This window comes from Dromiciops gliroides, chromosome 4 (assembly GCF_019393635.1).
Source record: "Dromiciops gliroides isolate mDroGli1 chromosome 4, mDroGli1.pri, whole genome shotgun sequence".
In the NCBI taxonomy this organism is placed as follows: domain Eukaryota; kingdom Metazoa; phylum Chordata; class Mammalia; order Microbiotheria; family Microbiotheriidae; genus Dromiciops; species Dromiciops gliroides.
In genome coordinates this window covers 482744912-482764459 of record NC_057864.1, presented here as the reverse complement: position 1 = coordinate 482764459, position 19548 = coordinate 482744912, and the positions used below count along the sequence as shown (strand labels likewise).

The 19548-nt window shown below is 49.3% G+C and overlaps 1 protein-coding gene across 5 annotated transcripts in view; it reads left to right on the top strand.

Moving 5' to 3' along the window:
* The window catches only part of VPS8 (VPS8 subunit of CORVET complex), a 161729-nt gene that overhangs the window by 110698 nt on the left and 31483 nt on the right, over nt 1-19548 (top strand). For all 5 annotated transcript variants that reach the window (XM_044001871.1, XM_044001870.1, XM_044001873.1 and 2 more), the window contains 4 exons: nt 8006-8153; nt 8676-8765; nt 16365-16407; nt 17282-17385. In XM_044001871.1, the coding sequence (XP_043857806.1) occupies nt 8006-8153; nt 8676-8765; nt 16365-16407; nt 17282-17385 (385 nt within the window). The remainder of the gene's footprint in view (nt 1-8005; nt 8154-8675; nt 8766-16364; nt 16408-17281; nt 17386-19548) is intronic.

Here is a 19548-nt window from a genome sequence, read left to right as displayed (position 1 = left end):
AGCCCTTTGGGCATAGTTCCAACTTGTTCTACAGAATGGTTGTATCAGTTCACAACTCCACCAACAATATATATATGTATTCCAACTTTTCTACAGCTTCTTCAACATATATCATTTTCTGGTTTTTGTCAGATTAGCCAATCTGATATGTGTGAGGTGGTACCTCAGAGTAGTTTTAATTTGCATTTCTCTAATCTATAGTGATTGAGAACATTTTTTTCATATGACTATAGCTTTAATTTCTTCATCTGAAGAAATATTCTTTGACCATTTTTCAATTTGGAAATGACTTGTATTCTTATAAATTTGATTCAGTTCTCTATGTATTTTAGAAATGAGGCCTTTATCAGAAACACTGGCTGTAAAAATTGTTTCCTAGCTTTCTGCTTTCCTTCTAATTTTTGATGCATTGGTTTTGTTTGTGCAAAACCTTTTTAATTTAATGTAATCAAAACAATCCACTTTGCATTTCATAATGTTCTCTTATTGTATCATAAACTCTTCTTGGGGTTCTTTTTTAAACATGTTTTCAGTTTATGAACCCTTATTTCCCTTCCCTTCACATTCCCCCCAGCTGAATAATAATAAAAAAGGAAACCCTCATAACAAATTCATCTTCAAAGAACATTCCTACATTGTCCAGAAATACGCCTCTCATTCTGCATTGGGAAGTCGCAGCCGGCTCCATGCACTGCCCCTCCCGGCCAGGTCTGGACCCCTCACTGTTCCCCATCCAGAACATTCCATCTCCCACTCTCAGGGGTTTGCATAGGCCCGTCCTTTGGGCCCTCCACAGCTCCACCTCTGGCCCCCATCCAGGCTCAGTCCAAGGGCCCCCTTGTAGGCCAGGGCTTTCTCACGCTAACCCTCCCAGGCACCAGTTGTTAGTCCCTGTGCGCCTCTGAAACCAGCTTGTGCTTATATCACAGGGGCTTAGTATTCCCATATGGTTCAAATGAAGGAAGCCAGGCTCATTGCGGGGAGGGGATCCCAGACACTTTCTCTGCCCACTTGGACCGTGGATCTTGGCCGTGATTTTCTGTCAGTTCTTCACAGAGGGTCTGCCCAAGGGCTGGGGGCCTCTCGTTCTTGCTCTCGTGTCTTGAGTGCCACCCAGCCCTCCGGCTGTCTGTCCTTATGGCTAATTCTTGGCCCGTGGCTGGTTTTCCCCCTTCTCCAGCTGTACGTGGCCTGGCACGGGTCAGGGTTGAGGGTGCTGGTTCCAGAGCCTGAGACCCTGGGCCCAAATGCAAACCATTTCTGTGCTCTGGACCTCAGTTTCCTCGTCTGTAAAATGGGGGGGGGGGAGCCGTCACCAATTGGCTGTGACGTGCTTCAGTTCTTGTCACATGCTTCGCGTCCCACACACCATGATTCTTCCGAGGGCCTTGTGCTCTGTGGCCATAGAAAGTCCCTGGGGAAATATTGGTGTTTCAAAGATGGGAACAATGTGGCACCTTGGGGATCTCTGCAAGTGGCCCACCTCATCCTCCCATCCAGTCCTGGTGACTGGTGAACAAGGCTACAGGAAAGCTCGTCATTCCCTGGCCAGTCCGTGCTTTTCATTTCTTTTCTTTTTTAGCGAGGCAATTGGGGTTAAGTGACCTGCCCAGGGCCACACAGATAGTAAGTGTTAAATGTCTGAGGCCGGATTTGAACCCAGGTCCTCCTGACTCCGGGCCGGTGCTCTCTCCACTGCGCCACCTAGCGGCCCCAGTCTGTGCTTTTCTAAGGACTCTGACCTCCTCACTCCAGGCACGGCCCCCACCTGTCTGCAGCTGAACAGTTGCCCCTCTTTGGCTCCACTCACAACCTCCTTTGCCAGCTCCTCTGGGCATCTGAGGGCACTAACTCATTTGATGGTGTCCGAGATCTGCCTGGCATTTTCCTTATTCTGTGGCTCGAGGCCAGCACAGGAATCGTGCAGTTATTGAGCTCGGTTATAAAGACAAATTGTTCTTTCCATTCTTAATATCATTAGCTCTCGTCGCTCTTCGCTGATGAGATCCGTTCTGCCCACCTCTGCTGTGGGAGTAATTGAAGCCGTATAATGTATTTTTCATGAGTATCAGGGGATAAATCACTTTGCTGAGGTGGTCAATTAGGCCAAGACAAGCAAAGTGAAGCCTCCCCCCATTTTCTGGAGCTGGGGGGCTGGGTACCGTTTTAATTCCATGTTCCATGGCTGGAGCCTGACAGTCAGACGAGGCTTAGCAAGCATGGACAGGCCCCTATGTCTTACGGAAGGTTTGAAAGGATGGTTGTGCCCGTTTGAGGCCACATTGTGAGGACAGATCCCAGGAGCCATCTGACCTGGGTTTTTCGCCTCAACACAAGACTACCTCCAAAAGCAGTACAATTCCATGAGCATTGATTAAAGCATCTACTGTCTGCCCAGCCCTCAAGGAAAGGACAGAACAGTCCCCGCCCTCAAGGACAAGGAACATTCTGCTCAAAATAGAGAACAAGTACAGAGATAAATACAAAATACACACCTTGGTGATTTGGGGAGTGATGGAGCAAGAACCCAAACAACTGAGGGACATCAGGAAAGGGCTGAGCCTTGAAATGAGGTAGGCAGCTCCTCCCCACCATTCTAGGCAACGTGTCGTCATGCCACACTTAGTAGGTGTGTGCCAGGCACTGTGAGATGCACGGGAGACACAAGCGTAAAAACGAAAGAGGCCCTGCCTGTAGGGAGCTTCCGTGCCACTGGGGAAAGCAGAATTGATCAGCAGCAGCATCGATGACGCAGCTCACTCCGCACAAGGAGGTATGGAGATGTATTCAGTGCCACTGGGAAGTCATTCAGTGTGGATTAATGCGAAGCAACCAAATCCAAGAGGGTGTCAGGGGAGGCTTCCTGCAGAAGGAGAAGGGAGAGAGGCTGAGGAATAGATAGAGCCTGGCTCAGGCACCTGGCACAGCTGGGACAAAGGTCTGGAGGCAAGAAAGTGTGTAGTATGGAAGGAGCCAAAGACCAGTCTGGCCAGACCGCAGAGGATGGGTCGTGGAGGGGTGTCCATTAGGGCTGAAAAGACAGATTGGAGTAAGCTGGTGATGGACTAAAGGGAAGAGTTGGTATTTTATCCTTGAAGCAAGAGGGAGCCACTGGAATCGGCAGGTGGGTCACACAATGCACAGAGCAGCAGGCCTACAGGCAGGAAGACCTGAGCTCAAATCTGGCCTTGGACACTTATTAGCTGTGTGACCCAGGCCAAGTCACTTCACCTCATCTGATCTATAAAATGTGCTGGAGAAGGAAATGGCAAAGCACTCCAGAATCTTCGCCGAGGAGAGCCCAAAAGGCCACAGAGAGTAAGACATGACGGAAACAACTCAACAATAAGGGTGGGGGTGAGGGAGGGGAGGCACGTGGTCAGATCTGGGTTAGAGGAAAACCGCCTTCACCGCAGCGTGGGGGAGAGACTGGAATGGGCAGGGCCTTGAGGCAGAGAGGCTGCAGAGGAGGCCTGTGGGCATCCAGGTGAGAGCTGAGCAGGGTCTGAACGAGGACAGTAATTGTGTGAGTGGGGAGAAAGGATCTGCTGAAGGACACTGTGGAGGGGGAGCTAGCCAGGTCTGGCACCTGCTTGGCTCCGGGAGTGGCAGAGAGTGAGCTCTAGGAGTGATGCCCAACACATGGAGCTGAGGGACCGGGGGTGGGGGGCCTTCAGCAGGCATGGAGACATCCGGCTCGTGCAGCCAAGACTCGGTAACATCAGGATGATGCTCAGGAGAGATCACGGGAGCTGTTGATGTGGGAGCTGATGAGGCTAGCGGCTGAGGGAGAAGAGAAGAGGGCCTGGGGACCGTCCACGTTTAGGGGGCATGATGCAGGCAGTGAGCAGCAAGTAAGACGGAGCGGGAGCTGACGGGTGGGCAGGCAGGAGACCCAGGAGAAAAGTGTCCTGAAACAGTGAGGAGAAGATACGTGAGGAGCGAGAAGGTCACCAGCGTGAGATGCCGATATGTGGAGGGGTGAGAAGAGGCAGTCTCATTGGCCATCACGAGGGATCCCTGGTGATGTGGACGCAGTGTCAGTGGTTCAAGAGGAGTAGAGAGGAAGTGGAGGTAGCCAGCGTAGATGGCTTTTCAGGGAGTTTGGCTGAGACAGGCATTATGGTCCCACATTACACAATCTGATCCAGATTCGGTAGGCCCCTATCTTTGCTACTTAGAAGCAGTATGTTTTTAAGCCATTTTTAAGAGATTTGCCCCAATGCTGGCTTGCTTTTTTTTAATTAGCACAAGATTACAAGCCTTGTGGTAATGTTAACATGATTTTAAGTAAAAAACTAGAAAATCAGCTTATGGTTCTCGTGAAGTGCTGAAATCCTAGAGCCCGCGGCAATTGGGTTTTTCTAGTTGAAATATCTATGTAAGGTTTTTTTTTTTTTTTTCCCTAAGCATTACTAAATAACACCATGCCTTTCTTTTGGTGTTATAAATAATGTATGTGAATTCCCATCCGAATGGTCAACAGAAAGAAGAAGGCTCAGTAGCTGTCCCTGCGGGCTCCAGGAACAGAATCTGTGGGCCCAAGCAGCCAGATGGACAGAGACCAGCAGAGAAGGGCTTGGAGTCACCAAGACCAGGTTACAGAGGGAGACTATGACTGATGAGCTAGAGGTAGCAAGATGCTATGGGAACAGGGGCAGCTAGATGGCGCAGTGGATAGAGCACCAGCCTTGGAGTCAGGAGTACCTGAGTTCAAATCCGGCCTCAGACACTTAACAGTTACTAGCTGTGTGACCCTGGGCAAGTCACTTAACCCCAATTGCCTCACTAAAAATAAAAAAAAAAAGAAAAAGAAGATGCTATGGGAACAGCAATCGATTTAGACATGGCTCCGACACCCGGCACTCGCCTAGAACCGTGCTAAACGTCCTTAATGAATGCATGTTGATGGATGAGCCCTGGCTCTGCCTGTAACACGTGTGTGACTCTGGTCAGGCCACTTCATTTTCATGGGCCTCAGTTTCCCTAAAACATGAAGGGATCAGATTAGGTGAGAATCTGGAGGAAGGACCAGATGTTCTGGGCAGCTTTGTTTTAGTCCTTTAGTCCAACATAAAATGTTTTTCCTGGAAAATATTTCCAAATCAAGATGTCAATTTTGAGATCTTTGGCTGCCTTTCTTCACTACTGGCCCGGAGGCCCCTCCTCTTCCAGGATAGCCACAGGCAGGGCTTCGTCTTGGAGTAGTTCCTGCCAGGACCAAAGAGGATTTGACCTGGCCCCTGGCCCACGATTCTTCTTCTTGTAAAGGTCGCTATGGGGGAGGAAGCTGCGAGAGAAGGGCCTCTTCTGTATAAATGTGGCTTTCTTTACAGCCAGGGCTCTTCTTCATGTGGAGATTCCCAGAGGAATGGTTGGGACAGGTGTGAAGTGCAGAGTGATGTGGCTGCTATGCATGTGCTCTTTTGGATGGAGAGCTGGCCTTGGAGGGAGGGTGACCGGGCCCAAGGCTTGCCTCTTTTGCCTATGACTGTGGCTCTGGGCAGGCTCCTTCCCCTCTCAGGACCTCAGCAGCATCAGACAAGTTGTTGGTCAGCAGAGAGGCTGGGGCACGGGGCAGTCTCTCCACTCCAGCATAACTACAGGCCGAAAAAAGACTGGGCAGATGGTCAGCAGGTGGGTGATGGGAGGCCGATAGGGACCTCTCTGGGTAGCGAGCGTGTCTGGGACTGGCGAGAGCATCCGGGATGGAGATCCAGCAAGGCCACGGTTCGTTTGCTGAAATACTCGAGATGAGTCTGTTGCAGATTATTGGCCAGCCGACTCAGCATTTCCCCACAGGTGAAGGCATTGAAATCCATTCGTGTGCTTAAAGTGATGTGTACTCACGTCTTCTGTCCTCGTAAATGGCTTTGTCGATAATATTTGGAAAGGAATTAAGGGCCTTGATTCCTCGGCAGGCGTTTGGGGCTAATTTTCATTTCCTGCACAGTCTTTCACTTGTCAGATGCATGAAGAGCATCTTGACATTGATGAGGCACCAAGGACAAGAGGACTGTGCACGGGACGGCCTCTCTCCGGGCTGTCGGCCACGAGATGTGGGCGCCACAAACCCCTGTGCTCTGGAATCTTCCTCATCCTTGAGTGGAGAGGCTTCCTTACTTCATGTTGACCCCTTTCCCTTCCCTTTGCATGTAGCCACCACCTGCATCCATCCCAAGCCTTTCCAGCCTGGCCCTGCATGTCTCCCCTGGAAGGCAGTCAGTCCACAGCCTCCTTCACCAGCTGCCCCTGAGCATCTGCTGGACACTGTGCTGGACTCTGAGCTATTCAGGGCCAGGGGAAATAGAAGACAGAGCCTGCCAATCTTACACATACACACACACACTCTCACGCCAGCCTCCTATGGCAATATCCTGACCTAGTGAGCCACAAGCCAGAGAGATGTCACTCACTTAGAGCATAGACTCTTCTCATCAAAAGAAACTTGGGGCATTTCATTCCTCAAAAAACATTAGTTGGTCAGTCAACAACCACTTATTAAGCACTTCCTGTGTGACTCACTGTGCTGCTCGGCACTGATGGGTTGTGAGCTGAGTCTAGAAAGAAGCCAGGAGGTGGCGGCGAGGAGGGAGGGCATCCCAGGCATGGGGGACCGTCGGTGCAAAGGCGCGGAGGCGGGAAATAGCGTGGAGCAGACGAAAGCCAGGAGGGCTTTCGCTCGCCCCCTCTAGGAGTCTGTCTTCTTCGTCTTCACTCTTCCAAGAGTTTTTACATGGGCGTTGTGGAGAAGTCACAGGTACAAAGCCCTTAGCACCAGGAGGGTCGCCTTGGCCTCTAGCCTTGGCCGCTGCCGTTGAAGCCTCTTTGCAGAAATGGTGCTCTGGGCTCTCTCTGTGTGTGCTTGCCATTGGTTCATTAGTGTGGCCCCTCCCGTCCCCACCCTCTCCTTCCCCAGGGCCCAGTGAGTAGGTCCTTTAACCTGTCTCCCCCAGGCGTGGTTTCCAATCTGTCCATCCATGTGTTGGCTTCCTTCTGTCCCTTCTCCAGGTTCTCTGAGTAGAGCCCCCCATAGAATAGAGGCTCATCTGGAACCAGCTCCTGGCGACCTCTGTGACAGGGAGGGCAGGAGGGTGATTTATCAATTATGAATCAGATTCTGGGACAGGAGGCAGCTTGGTGCAGCGGCCTGGGGGCCAAGAGACCCCACCTAGAGGCCTGGCTCCTCTCCCTGCTGGCCACGGGCTCTTAAGCAAGTCCTTAAACTTCCCTGGGCCTTGGTTTCCCCCTCTGTACATCATGAAAAGCAGCTGGTACCATGAGCGCACAGGGCTGGACTTGGCAGGAAGACTTGGCCTCCAGGCGACTCCCAAGTTGTGGTCTTGAACATGTGTGACCACCTCTAACTGCCCCCAGCAACTCCCTGTTGCTGTAAAGAACAGGAATTACTCTGCTGCATATCAGGAGTTTCTTATGCTGATTAGCATTGTTAATGATCATAATAATGGCTCCTTTGTATAGTGCTTTAAATATCTCATTTGATCCTCACCACAACTCTGGGAAGGATGAGCTACTATTATCCTCATTTTACAGGTGAGGAAACTGAGGCAGGCAGAGGTCAAGTAACTTGCTCAAAGTCACACAGCTTGCAAGGGGCTGTGGCTGAATTTGAACTCGGGTCTTCCTGATTCCAGGCTTAGCATGCTATGCATTGTGCCAGCACTGAATCATAGATCCTATCTCCTGGGGCGTGGGGGTAGGGGAGGAAATCACTTTAGAAAGGGTCAAGTATGATACCAAAGAGACCTTGTTCTTGAATCTCACGAGAAATCCTCGTAGTTTCGGGAATCAGAGAAGGGCTTTTGGCCCCGCCCATGCTGCTCGGTCAGGGGATGCTCTGCCTAGGCAGAAGCTTCAGGCTTCTCCAGCATGATCTGGGTGCCTGCTGTCCAGGTCCTGACCCTCCGGCGGAGACACAGGCCTTTGGCCTCCCCCTGCAGCCAGAGTCAACGTTATCCCAATCCTGTGGCTCTTCTCTTTTCAGGGAAGGTATTTCCACGACTCAAGAGTCGCTCCAGGTGACCCCCAGCATCACAGAGCAGTTCATCGAGTTGTTGTGTCAGTACAACCCCCACCAAGTGATTGACACTCTGCAGGTCCTAGAGTCCTACCGGCTGGAGGAGACCATTCAGGTGAGGCCCTGAATCTGAGCTGGGGGAGCCAAGAGCCATTTCAACAAGACCCCAAAGCAGAGAAATACAAAGCTGGGGTCCCAAGTCTAGCCAGAAGCCCGGGAGAGAAGTCCAGAAAAATAGCCTTGACTGCCACAGACAGGAGCGGATGGAGCTAGCATTACAAGGGAGTCTCAGATCTGTAAAACACCAAACCAGGGCCAGGATCATGGGCTGAAAGCAGGACATTGTCCCTGGGGACACTCAGGTCCTGGCCCTGCCCTAGAGCTGGAAGCCAGGCACCTCTCCCCTTCTGGGGTCACTTGGGGGATGCCCAGGAAGACTTCTGTGAGGCTGCACTGGCCATAATCCCCCCTAATTTCAGGTCTTTTAAGCAGAGATCTTCTCATCACCGAGTTTGAAAGTGCTCCCAAGCTGTAGGGATGGGCCACTAAGGGAGCGAAGCTCTCATTTCCAGTCTCAGAACTTGATCGTCCTTTTCTTTGGTGCTAAGGGGACATCATTTGAATCTTCCCTTTTTAGATTACCCAGAAGTACCAGCTTCTTGAAGTGTGTGCCTACCTCTTAGAGAAGAAAGGAGATGTTCACGGTGCTTTCTTAATAATGCTTGAGGTAAGCTGACATCCGGAGAGAGTGAGTCATAGGGTATTTCAGATGAGTTTCACAAGCTGATTGAAAGATTCTCTGCCTCTGGCAGTGTTCAGATGGAATTGGTTCTCATCTCACCGGGGACCAGGTGTGGGCCTGCTTGGATTAGGAAGAAGGCAGACTCCAAGATTCCTTCCAGCCCTGGCATTGTCAGGCTAAGCAGAGAGCCCGGTGGGTGGCCTCCCTAGGCCCATACTTATGCAGTATTTTAGGGATCCGGGGGTCTTGCCAATGTGGCTCCCAGTAGTGACTGTGGCTAGCCGACATCCCCCTGTGGCCATTCTGATGGTGAGCCTGTCTCGATGTGGCTACCAGGCTGGTCCTTGGGCACACAGGAGGCTGACAGTCATCACAGTGAGGATCTCGTAGACTATTCAGTGCCATGCAGGGTAACCAAAAGACACCATTCAGATAGTCTTTCAAGCAGGTTTATGCTCTTCTGCCCCCGCACACTTCCCCAGGCCCACTTTAGGCTGAGGCAAGGTCATGGCGCTGGTTAGCGGCCCCATACAGCAGCCCAGATGAGCAGGGCCAGCAGACCCACCTGGAGAAGCTGAATGCCTCCTCAGAGCGGGTGGCAAGGTTACCCAACCACTGAGGTTCCTCACTTGAGGTCTGGATTGTCTGTACATGTTCGTCTTTTCTCTCATACAAGAAACCCTCACTTTTATTTCTCTGGAATCACACGCACGCATGAACACACACACACACACATTGTCTCATCAGAGAAATACTGTATCCTCAGTACTGTACTGAGCCAAATCACTTGAGAAATTAAAAGGAAATGATAGGGATTTACCATTAAGTGAGACCAGCATGAATTTAACTCACAGTTGTTACAGACCTGGGCTGGTGCTACTGGGGATACGTAGATGAAGAAGGCGTGCTTCCTTCCCTCATAACCACTGGTCATCAGGCTTCCTTGGCTGCCCACCCGGTGCTGGCCAGTGAGACAAGATTGCGCCTTTCCTTTCCCCCTTCTCAATGACCGTTTTACCTCCATCCTCATTCTCCCATAAACTCTCTTCATCCTGGAAAACTAGAGGAGATTCTTTTCTTTCCTTTGACAGGACTAAGGTACATCACATATTTTCCTCTGTGTTCATCCTCTGCCCTCCTTTGAGGCGCCCTCCCAATCTGTAATTTATTCCCTCAAAACCAAAAACACCAGTGATTCACCCAGAGATGGGGTGTTGTGAGATTTAATCCATGATATTTCAGGCCTGTTTCCCCACTCTCGCTTCTATTTGACTTACGCTTTCACCCTTGTCTCCTCATATAGATTGAGAAAGAAATCTCTTAGTGGTCTCTCTATTGTTGTTTGTTGTCCTTATCCTAGAATGCTGTTCTTGTTTACTCTTCTCTTATTTCTGTTGCACGGCGTGTTTGGAAAGCAAATAATCTCCTGAGGAATTGTTGTCTGTCTAGGAATGTTTGAATGCCTCTTTTCTTATTGGATGTCTGTCTTTTTTCATTTATGATTAGGTTGAGATTGAAGGGGAGATCACCTTGCATTGCTTCTTGAGTTCCTCTGCTCTTTGCAACATCATTCCATTCCCTCTTACGGTTTCTGATGGGTGCAGAGTAGTCATGTGTTATTCAGATTTTCTATCCTTTATATTTGAAGGTCTTTCTCCTGGTCACTTGCAGAATTTATTTTTTGTCAGTAGAGTCGTTACATTTAACCACTAGGTGCCTTGGCACTGTGTTTGGAGGCAATCTGTGATTCTTTTGATTGTCACTGCTGTCTTCTGTGTTCATAAGTTCTGGGCAGTTTTCTTATATTGTTTGTCATAGTGTTTTGGACTTATCGTGTTCTTCTTGGAGATCTAAGCTACCTCTGCAAATCTCATCTTCAAGTTCATTATATTTTGCTTGTATGGAGATCGTGTTTTCTTCTAAGGATGTTGCTTTTTGTTTATCTTCTTCCAGATTGTCCTTTACTTCCACATATTTGTGTCAGTTTCCCAGTTTTCCCTTTTTGTTTCTTTTAGACCCACTACCCAGAGTCAAGTCTTTCTCTTCTGCTAATTATTTGTGCTGTGCTGACCAGACTCTGCTTTCACAATTTGTAATTCTCTTTTAAACCCTTCAGAAACCTCGTGCTGTGGTTCCGTGCTTTCTTGGGAGTCCACAGGGCCCTCAGTCTCACTGAGTGTTGATTCATTTCTCTTTGTTGTGTGATATTTATTCATAGATGCCTGAGTTTTTCCCCGCATCTGGAGCTGGATTCCCTTCTGCTCTTCACGTCTTCTCTGATGGTTTATCTACTTGTGTTCAAGGTCTTTAATTGAGTTTGCTTCCTCCTGAGATTTGTTTGTAATTTTAGTCTTTTTATCTTATTTTTCCCCATTACTCGCTTTTTGATTCTCTCTTCTTTGGAACTAGTTGGTGTAGTAGATAAAACACTGGGCCCAGACCAGGAAGACCTGAGTTCCAGTCATGCCTCAGATCCTTACTCGTTACGTGACCCTGGGCAAGTCATTTAACCTCTGCTTGCCTTGGTTTCCTCCCATATGAAATGGGGATAATAACAAGACCTTTCTCCCAGGGTTGTTGTGAGATCCAATGAGAGAATATTTGTGAATCCCCTGGCAGAGTGCCTCACACTGGTAGCTGGTGCTAAATGCTGACTCCCTGGGGAATAGATCTCTGAGTATCTCAGCCTTCTCCCAGACCGGCTCAGTCACGGTTCACCAGCTTCAGCCTCTACCCCGAGTAACTTCTGGAGGACAGAGCAGCCCCAGCTGGACGTGGGGTCTCTCCCCTCGGGCTGGTGGAGCCCACATCTTGCCCCCCTCCTCGTGCCCCTCCATTCTCCAGCTGAGCCCTGCCCCGGCCTGAGCACATTCCTGCCATTGGGATCTCCGTGACCGTGGGGGACGAGGAGGGTCCGAGTGGGGAATTGAGCGCTTACAGCCCCTTGCTCAGCCTGGCTGCCGGGGGTCAGAGATAGGTCTCCAGTGTCTGCTTTGTTCAAGGGCTCGTGTCCCAGACCGTGGCGTCAGCCAAAGCCACCTTATCGCTGGTACATTCACCAGGCGGGACCTGTCTTGCAGGGGCTGTGCTGGCGCTTTGTGATCACTGCTTCCTTTTCAAGACACCCGCTAGCCGTCCCTTTCATAGAAGCCCCAGAGGCTCCCCGGGGATCAGGCTGACCGGCTGATGGCCCCCATTCTCGTCCTTTTCTGGGAATGTGAGAGTCTTGCAGAACCTCCCCAGTTTTCCATGATGGTGCAGAGGTCGCCGAGAAGGGCCCAGCACCAACCACAGCTGATCTGGTCAGGACTTGGAATGTAGTTCACACTGGCCGGCGCCTCAACGTCACCACCACCCAGGGCACTTGGTGCTCTTGCTGTTCCCACCCTGACACTGAGAGCACTCCCTGGTCACAGACCAGAGAGCAGCCCCGCCTTCTCTTCATCACCCACCATTTCCCCTCCTTCATGACCAGCCATCCTCTGCCTTCTGAGATCTTTTTTTTCCCACCATGAATGTGTTTCTTGTTCATTTTTTAAAAGGTTAAACAACCCTTCCAGAGCCATATGTCAGCCATAGGTGCTATCCCAGGAAGCTGAGTATACCTCCCAAGTAGATTTGCAAAACTACCAGCACCTGTGTGGGTGCCGGTCCTCCTCTAGTCAGTGTTCGTCAGCTCTCTCTGGAGGCAGAGAGCGTGCTCCGTCGTGAGTCTTTTGGCATTTCTTGGATCATTATATCGATCAGTGTAGCTGATCATCGCACAGTGTTGCTGTTACTTTGCACAATGCTCTCCTGATCTGCTCATTTCACTCTGCATCAGTTCACGTGAGTCTTCCCAGGTTTTCTTAACCCGTCCTGCTCTTCACTTCTCCCATCACAATCATGTGCCACCACTTGTTGGCTCCCCCTTTTTTTTTTTAATAAAAGTGTTTTATTATTTTCCAGTTACATGTAGAGATAGTTTTCAACATTTGTTTTTATAAAATTTCCAATTTTTAAAAATTTTATTTTTATTTTTAAACTTTAATATGGTAAGTATATGACAGTGATTCTTGTTCACATGTTTTTCAGTCATGTTATGTTCACATTTGGGTTTTTCTTTTTTTTTTCCTGATAAAAGTATTTTATTATTTTCCAGTTACATGTAGAGATAGTTTTCAACATTTGTTTATATAAGATTTCCAATTTCAAATTTTTCTCCCTCTCAACCCTCCCTCCTCCCTTCCCCTAGACAGCAGGTAATCTGATATAGGTTTATATATATATATATATATATATATATGTATGTATATAAAATAACATTAAATATATTTCTACATTAGTCATGTTATAAGAGAAGAATCAGAGCAAAAAGGAAAAACCTCAAAAAAGAAAAACAACAGCCCCCAAAACAAAAGAAATAGTATGGTTCAATCAGCATCCATATTCTACAGTTCTTTTTTTTTTTTTTCTGGATTTGGAGAGCCTTTTCCATCATGAGTCCTTTGGAACTTTCTTGTACCGTTGTATTGGTGAGAAGAATCAAGTCTATCACAGTTGATCAATGCACAATATTGATACTGTGTACAATGTTCTTCTGGTTCTGCTCATCTCACTCATCATCAGTTCGTGCAAGTTCTTCCAGGTTTTTCTGAAATCTGCCTGCTCATCATTTCTTACAGCACAATTCATAAATCACAACTTATTCAGCCATTCCCCAATTGATGGGCAGCCCCTCAATTTCCAATTCTTTGCCACCACAAAAAGAGCAGCTATAAATATTTTTGTACATGTGGGTCCTTTTCCCTTTTTTATGATCTCTGGGGAAAAGCCCTAGTAGTAATATTGCTGGGTAAAAGGGTATGCACAGCTTTATAGCCCTTTGGGCATAATTCCAGATGGCTCTCCAGAATGGTTGGATCAGTTCACAGCTCCACCAACAATGTATTAGTGTTCTAATTTTCCCACAGCTTCTCCAACATTTATTATTTTCCTTTTTTGTCATAGTAGCCAATCTGACAGGTGTTAGGTGGTACCTCAGAGTTGTTTTAATTTGCATTTCTCTAATCAATAGTGAGTTAGAGCATTTTTTCATGTGGCGATAGCTTTGATTTCGTCACCAGAAAACTGCCTGTTCATATATTTTGACTATTTCTTAATTGGGGAATTACTTGGATTCACATAGATTTTATTTAGTTCTCGATATATTTTAGAAATATGGCCTTTATTAGAAGTGCTGTTGGCCCCTTTTTAAAGGGCCATACCACACTGGGCTTTACAGAGACATCCAGAAGATGGACACAGAGGCAACCAACCGAGGGTGCCTGGCTGTGTGGGCTCATGTGTCTCCCTCCCTCCCCTTCTGTCTCTTGGAAGGGCTCCTTTATCTCATGGGTGGTTTCTCTGTGTGCCTTCTTGATTCCATTCTTGAGGGATTTGCTTCTCTCCTTGGCTTACTTCCCCTCATAAAATTGTAGTCCTGCTTGAGCCTTTTGAAATAGGGTCTCCCAAAATCTAGGTGCCTATCAGGTCAAAAGAGGCAGTGTTAAGTAGTGGCTACAGTGCTGGGCCTGCCATCAGAAGGATCTGGGTACAAATCTTGCCCCTGCCCCTTATTAGCTGTGTGACCATGGTAAGCCAGTTGGCTTCTCTGAGCCTCCAGGAAGCCTTACAGCTTATCTACGGAGTAATTCATAGCCAGGCTCTGACCTGCATGTGCAGGAAGCTTTCACACTGATGATGTCCTGGGGGCTGGATGGATTGCTCTGTGTCAGACAGTGCCTGACCATCCTTTCCCTCTCTGTCATAAATCCTGTGATGGAATGGTCCCTCTCCCTCAAGGCTCCCGTACCCTGGCAACCAGCTCTTGTACACTAGGGAAACTCAGATCCAGAGCCGGAGGTCCCTGTTTGGTGCTCCACCTTTTGAAGGATGGAAGAATCATTGAGGCAGGTCAGAAGGGGGCGAGTCGATCTGCTTTTGGCTGAGAGAGCATTCCAGCAGATGTCTGGGTAATGCGTCTCCTTCATCACCGCTATGTCAGGTACCCATGCCGGGCTTGGGATCTGGTTCCCAAACCCAGTCTCTTTCTTTGTTCTGTGTGGGCGACCTGGGTGTGGCCATGTGGTGTGCTGCACCCCCTTCCCCCGTGCTTCTCAGGTGCCCCTCCAGGAAGCACAGGGCTGCTCTGTCTGGCCTGTTCCTCTGGAAGAAGAACCTCACGTCTGTCCTTGGCATCCTCCCCCCAAGTCTAGGATACCTAGGAGTGCATGTGCGGGGCTGCCAGCACCTCTGTGCTCACTGGCTCTGGCTGGAAGCCCCTCACTCCTGGATCTTAAGCCATGTTTCGGAAGTCTCGATCTCATCGGCAGGCCCCGTCTTCACTCCTCCAGCGGGCCCTTTTCTGAGCCCTGGCCTTCTGCTGTCAGCAATGATAAAGGTCTCTCTGTGCCCCTGAGGTCCTTGGTGTCATCTGTAGCAGTGCTTTCTAAAGTCCTTGGGGCAGCATTATCTTTGCTGACATGAATTAACAGCCATCAGGTCTGACAGGTCTTGGAAGGTACTTTGCCCCATCCTGGCCGTATGCCCCGGCAGGGCAGTGGACCTGCCTTGTTACCAGCGCCCTGTAGTGTGGAGGCAGTAGCTTCTGTGTCCCCTCTCTCCTCTTCCTCTGGCCTTTCTCCCTGGGTGGACCTTGTGCATCCCCATCATCATTTTAGGGTTTTTTGTTTTTGGTTTTTTTGTGAGGCAATTGGGGTTAAGTGACTTACCCAGGGTCACACGGCCAGTAAGTGTTAAGTGTCTGAGGCCAGATTTGAATTCAGGTCCTCCTGACTCCAGGGCCCGTGCTCTATCCACTGCGCCACCTAGCTACCCTGTCACATCGTCATTTTAAAAAATAAATTTGTTATTTATTTCATTTTAGCATTCTTTATTATTATTATTATTATTATTATTATTATTGCGTTCCAAATTCTCTCTCTCCTTCCTGCAAGGAAGGAGAAAAACCTGGGAAGACCCATAGGAACAGATGCAAAGTTAAGTGAGCCGGGCCAGCAACAGCAGTATTCTATCAATGACCCACTGGGCGAGCCTCAGCCGCTCTGATCGGGACAGATCCAGGACCTTTCCAAAGGACTCATGATGGAAAGTGCTCTCCCCCCCCAGAGAGAGAGCTGACGGCCTGAGGAGAAATCAAGGAATTTTTCTTAACTTACATCATTGCTCTTGCTTTTATGTTTTGCACCCTGGCTAATGGGGGAATGTTTTGTATGAGTTCATGTGTATAACGGTTTTCCCTTGCTTGCCTTCTTTTTTTTTTTTTTTTTAGGCAATGGGGGTTAAGTGACTTGCCCAGGGTCACACAGCTAGTAAGTGTCAAGTGTCTGAGGCCGGATTTGAACTCAGGTCCTCCTGACTCCAGGGCCGGTGCTCTATCCACTGCACCATCTAGCGGCCCCCCCTTGCTTGCCTTCTTGATGGGTGGGAGTAGGGGTGAGGAGAGAGAGAGAATGTGGAAGTCAGAATAATGTTTTTCAATTTTAAAAAAGAAATCAAGCGTTTGGGAGATAAGAAATATGAAACATTTCCTTTTCCCCCTAGAGACTACAGAGCAAGCTCCAGGAGTTTACAAAGGAGAGTGAAAGTAAGTTTTGGATGGCCACTTTTTATTCTGGGCACTCACTTGGATGCTTCGTTGCCGACGCGGTCCTAGATTACCTCAGCCCATTACCGGCTCCGTCCTTTCCTTTCCTCCCAGGACGCCTTGTTGATTACGCCTTCCTCCCTCTCTGATCTTGCACATATCAGATAATACATTTCTTGAAGACAGGAACCACATTGGTTCCTGCAGTTCAGGTTGAGGGCAGTATCCTTGACTGACCCATGAGATCACATCTGTTGCATTTATAAGCATCTTTTTCAGAGTGATTTGGGTTTAAGCGCAAGCTTCACAAAGAGCAGACCAGGCAGACTTGAGGGAAATCAGGCAATTTGTCTCAGTCTCCCCAACAGTCTGGAGTTGTCTTTCCAGCCCCTCACTTAGAGAAGTCCAGTGATGACCGTCATTTGTTTGCGGTCTCCTGTGTTCTTCGTGGTGGGAGTATAACCAGGCATCTTGGAGGGAACAGAATCCTCTGACGTGGGCACCCACAGTGTCAGACTGTGAGCATGGGCTCTTCTCTGCTGGCCCGTTAGCACACCAGAGCTAGTGCCCGCCCTCCAAGGACCCAGCGAGTGGAGGGGTCTATGGGGCAGACGCTGTCTCTGAGCTAGAGATGAGCCCAGCTTCAGTTCTCCAGAATGCCAGGGCAGGCCCCGCCTGGATGGCACTGAGTCTGTTGTCTTCCTTTATTATTCCATGGAGCATCCTGCCATTCACCTGCTGCCGTGCCTGAGATAGCATGTTGTGAAGACCTGCGGTCAGACGAAGAATGCCAATTTCCTTTCCTCGGGGCGGGGGGTGGGGGGGGGTGGAGTGTGACCGTCCCATGCGATGTTCTGTTGTCTTTTCAACTCAGACATGAGAGAGGACCCCTCATTCAAGGACGTGGAAGAGATCTTGGTAGAGACGATTGCCCTCTGCCAGAGGAATTCACACAGTTTGAACCAGCAACAGCGAGAGGTGAGAATTTGCCCTGCCGGTCTCGGGGGCTGCAGCAGACTTTCAGGCTTGGAAGGAGGAATGAATTCTTTTTGCGGTGCCCTCTCAGCCACCTGAGTCTAATTAAATGGGATTTTAATCACTGTTGAGTGCTCCCAGGAGGAGCAGATTCCTGACATTATCACCAGGACTGATTGGCCTCTTGGTTAGTGTGGAAGACTTCACCACCCTGGAGTCATCCTCCATGCTGAATCAGAAAAGCAGCCCCCTTGCCCGGGGCTGGATTTCCCAGAGTTTCCCATACAGGGAGAATGCAGAAGCCTCAGCTACCCCCACCCGCTTGGGTCCCTGTGGGTGGGAAGGAAAATGAGACCCTCAGAAGCAGCACCAGAAGTCTGTGGGGCACCTGGGGCAGGGGAGGGTAACTGACTCCCAGGAGGAAATGGGAATAAATGAATGAAGTGCCTCTGCTGCTGGCAATAACTGAAGAAATGCAGCTTGACAGGTGAATCATAGAAGCATTCTTCACAAAGCTGGGATGCTGGGTACTTTGGGCAGCCCCCCACCCCCACCCCCCAGGGCTGAGGTGTATGTGGGCTCCTCCTCACTCCAGTCTCCTGCTGGATGCTTTGGCTACCAGGGATGGGCTAGAAGGGGTGTGGTGCCAGATCTGCCCCACCCCCTGTGTGGTCCTAGCCTGGAGGCCATACAGAAATAGGAGGGGGGCCAGATGTGGCTGGGGGACCAGACTAGACCACAGCGAGTACATTCAATGCTGGTATCATTCTGGCTTCCAGCTCATTGCCAAGGGTGACAATGACGATGGTAGGTGGTGGGCATTTATCGGGTGCCTTAAAGTTGGTAAAGTGCTTTGCAATTATTATCTCATTTGAGCCTCAAAACAACCCTTTGAGGCTGTTATCATCCCCAATTTGCAATTGAGGAAACTGAGACAGAGGTTAAGTGACTTGCAGGCAGATATTGTCTGAAGCTGGATTTGAATTCAGGTCTTTTCCAATCATGCTACAGCCCTCTACCCACTGCATCCACCCCACCCCATCCCTCGCTGTATAGAGATGAAAGAACAACACGGGTTCTGTGACAAACCTTCTTTTAAACCACTCAGAATCCTCCCGGGGACAGGGGCACAATTTCTCAGCTACATTTTTGCCAACAGTGATTTTTCCAAGGTGATAAATGGAGAAGAACCTTGTAAGCAGGGCCTGAGGCCCGAGTGGTTGGTGGAATGGGCCCCAGGGGGCCAAAACCATTCTCTTGTTTACTTCTCAGGTGTTACATTGAAGTGTTCAGCTAGATACTAGGATAAACCCATCTTTGCCGCTGCAGCACAGAAGCATTGGCCTGTCAGCATGCTCCACGACCCCATTGGGGGTTTTCTTGGCCAAGATACTGGGGTGGTTTTGCCATTTCCTTCTCCAGCTCATTTGACACGTGAGGAAACTGAGACCAACAGGGTTCAGTGACTTGCCCAGAGTCACACAGCTGGGAAGTGTCTGAAACCAGTTTTGAACTGAGGGAGATGTCTTCCTGACTCCAGGCCTGGTGCTCTCTCTACTGCACCACCCGCTGCCCACTGAGCCACCTAGCTATCTCTAAAGACCCAGAAGGCTTGGCAATAATGCCCTGAGCTCTAAATAATCTCATCAGGAAATAAGCTTAGTAACGAGGCCACAGATCAAACCTTGGATCCTCATCCTTTTTCTTCAGCTCAAAACAACTTAGGGATTCAAAGTCTTGAAAAGAAATGAATGCTCATTACCCGAGACAAATCCTGCTTCACGAGTGACTGGAAAGGTGGAAGAATGGAAGAACTGGAAGGATCCCCAGGCCTGGGGATGCCAGGAAGCAGCAGCCTAGCAAGCAGCCGGTCATCCCACAAACCAAAGCCTTCCTTGCCCCAGAGAGAGGCTTGAACCCCTCCGAGAGACCCCAGTTATTCCCTCTCTCTGTCATCCTTTCCCTCCCTCCTCAGTCTCCGTGCCTTTTAAACCAGTGGGAATAAACACGTCACTACAGGCTTAGTATGTAATGCTGCTGTTATCTTTCAAAGATACATTCATGAAGGCCACCTCAATGTTGGGTTGGCATTGCCTCTGTGGGAGAGGAAGTGGACTCAAGCCCTTCTCTTTTATTTAGCAAGGGATTAGGTCCAGCCCAGGCTAT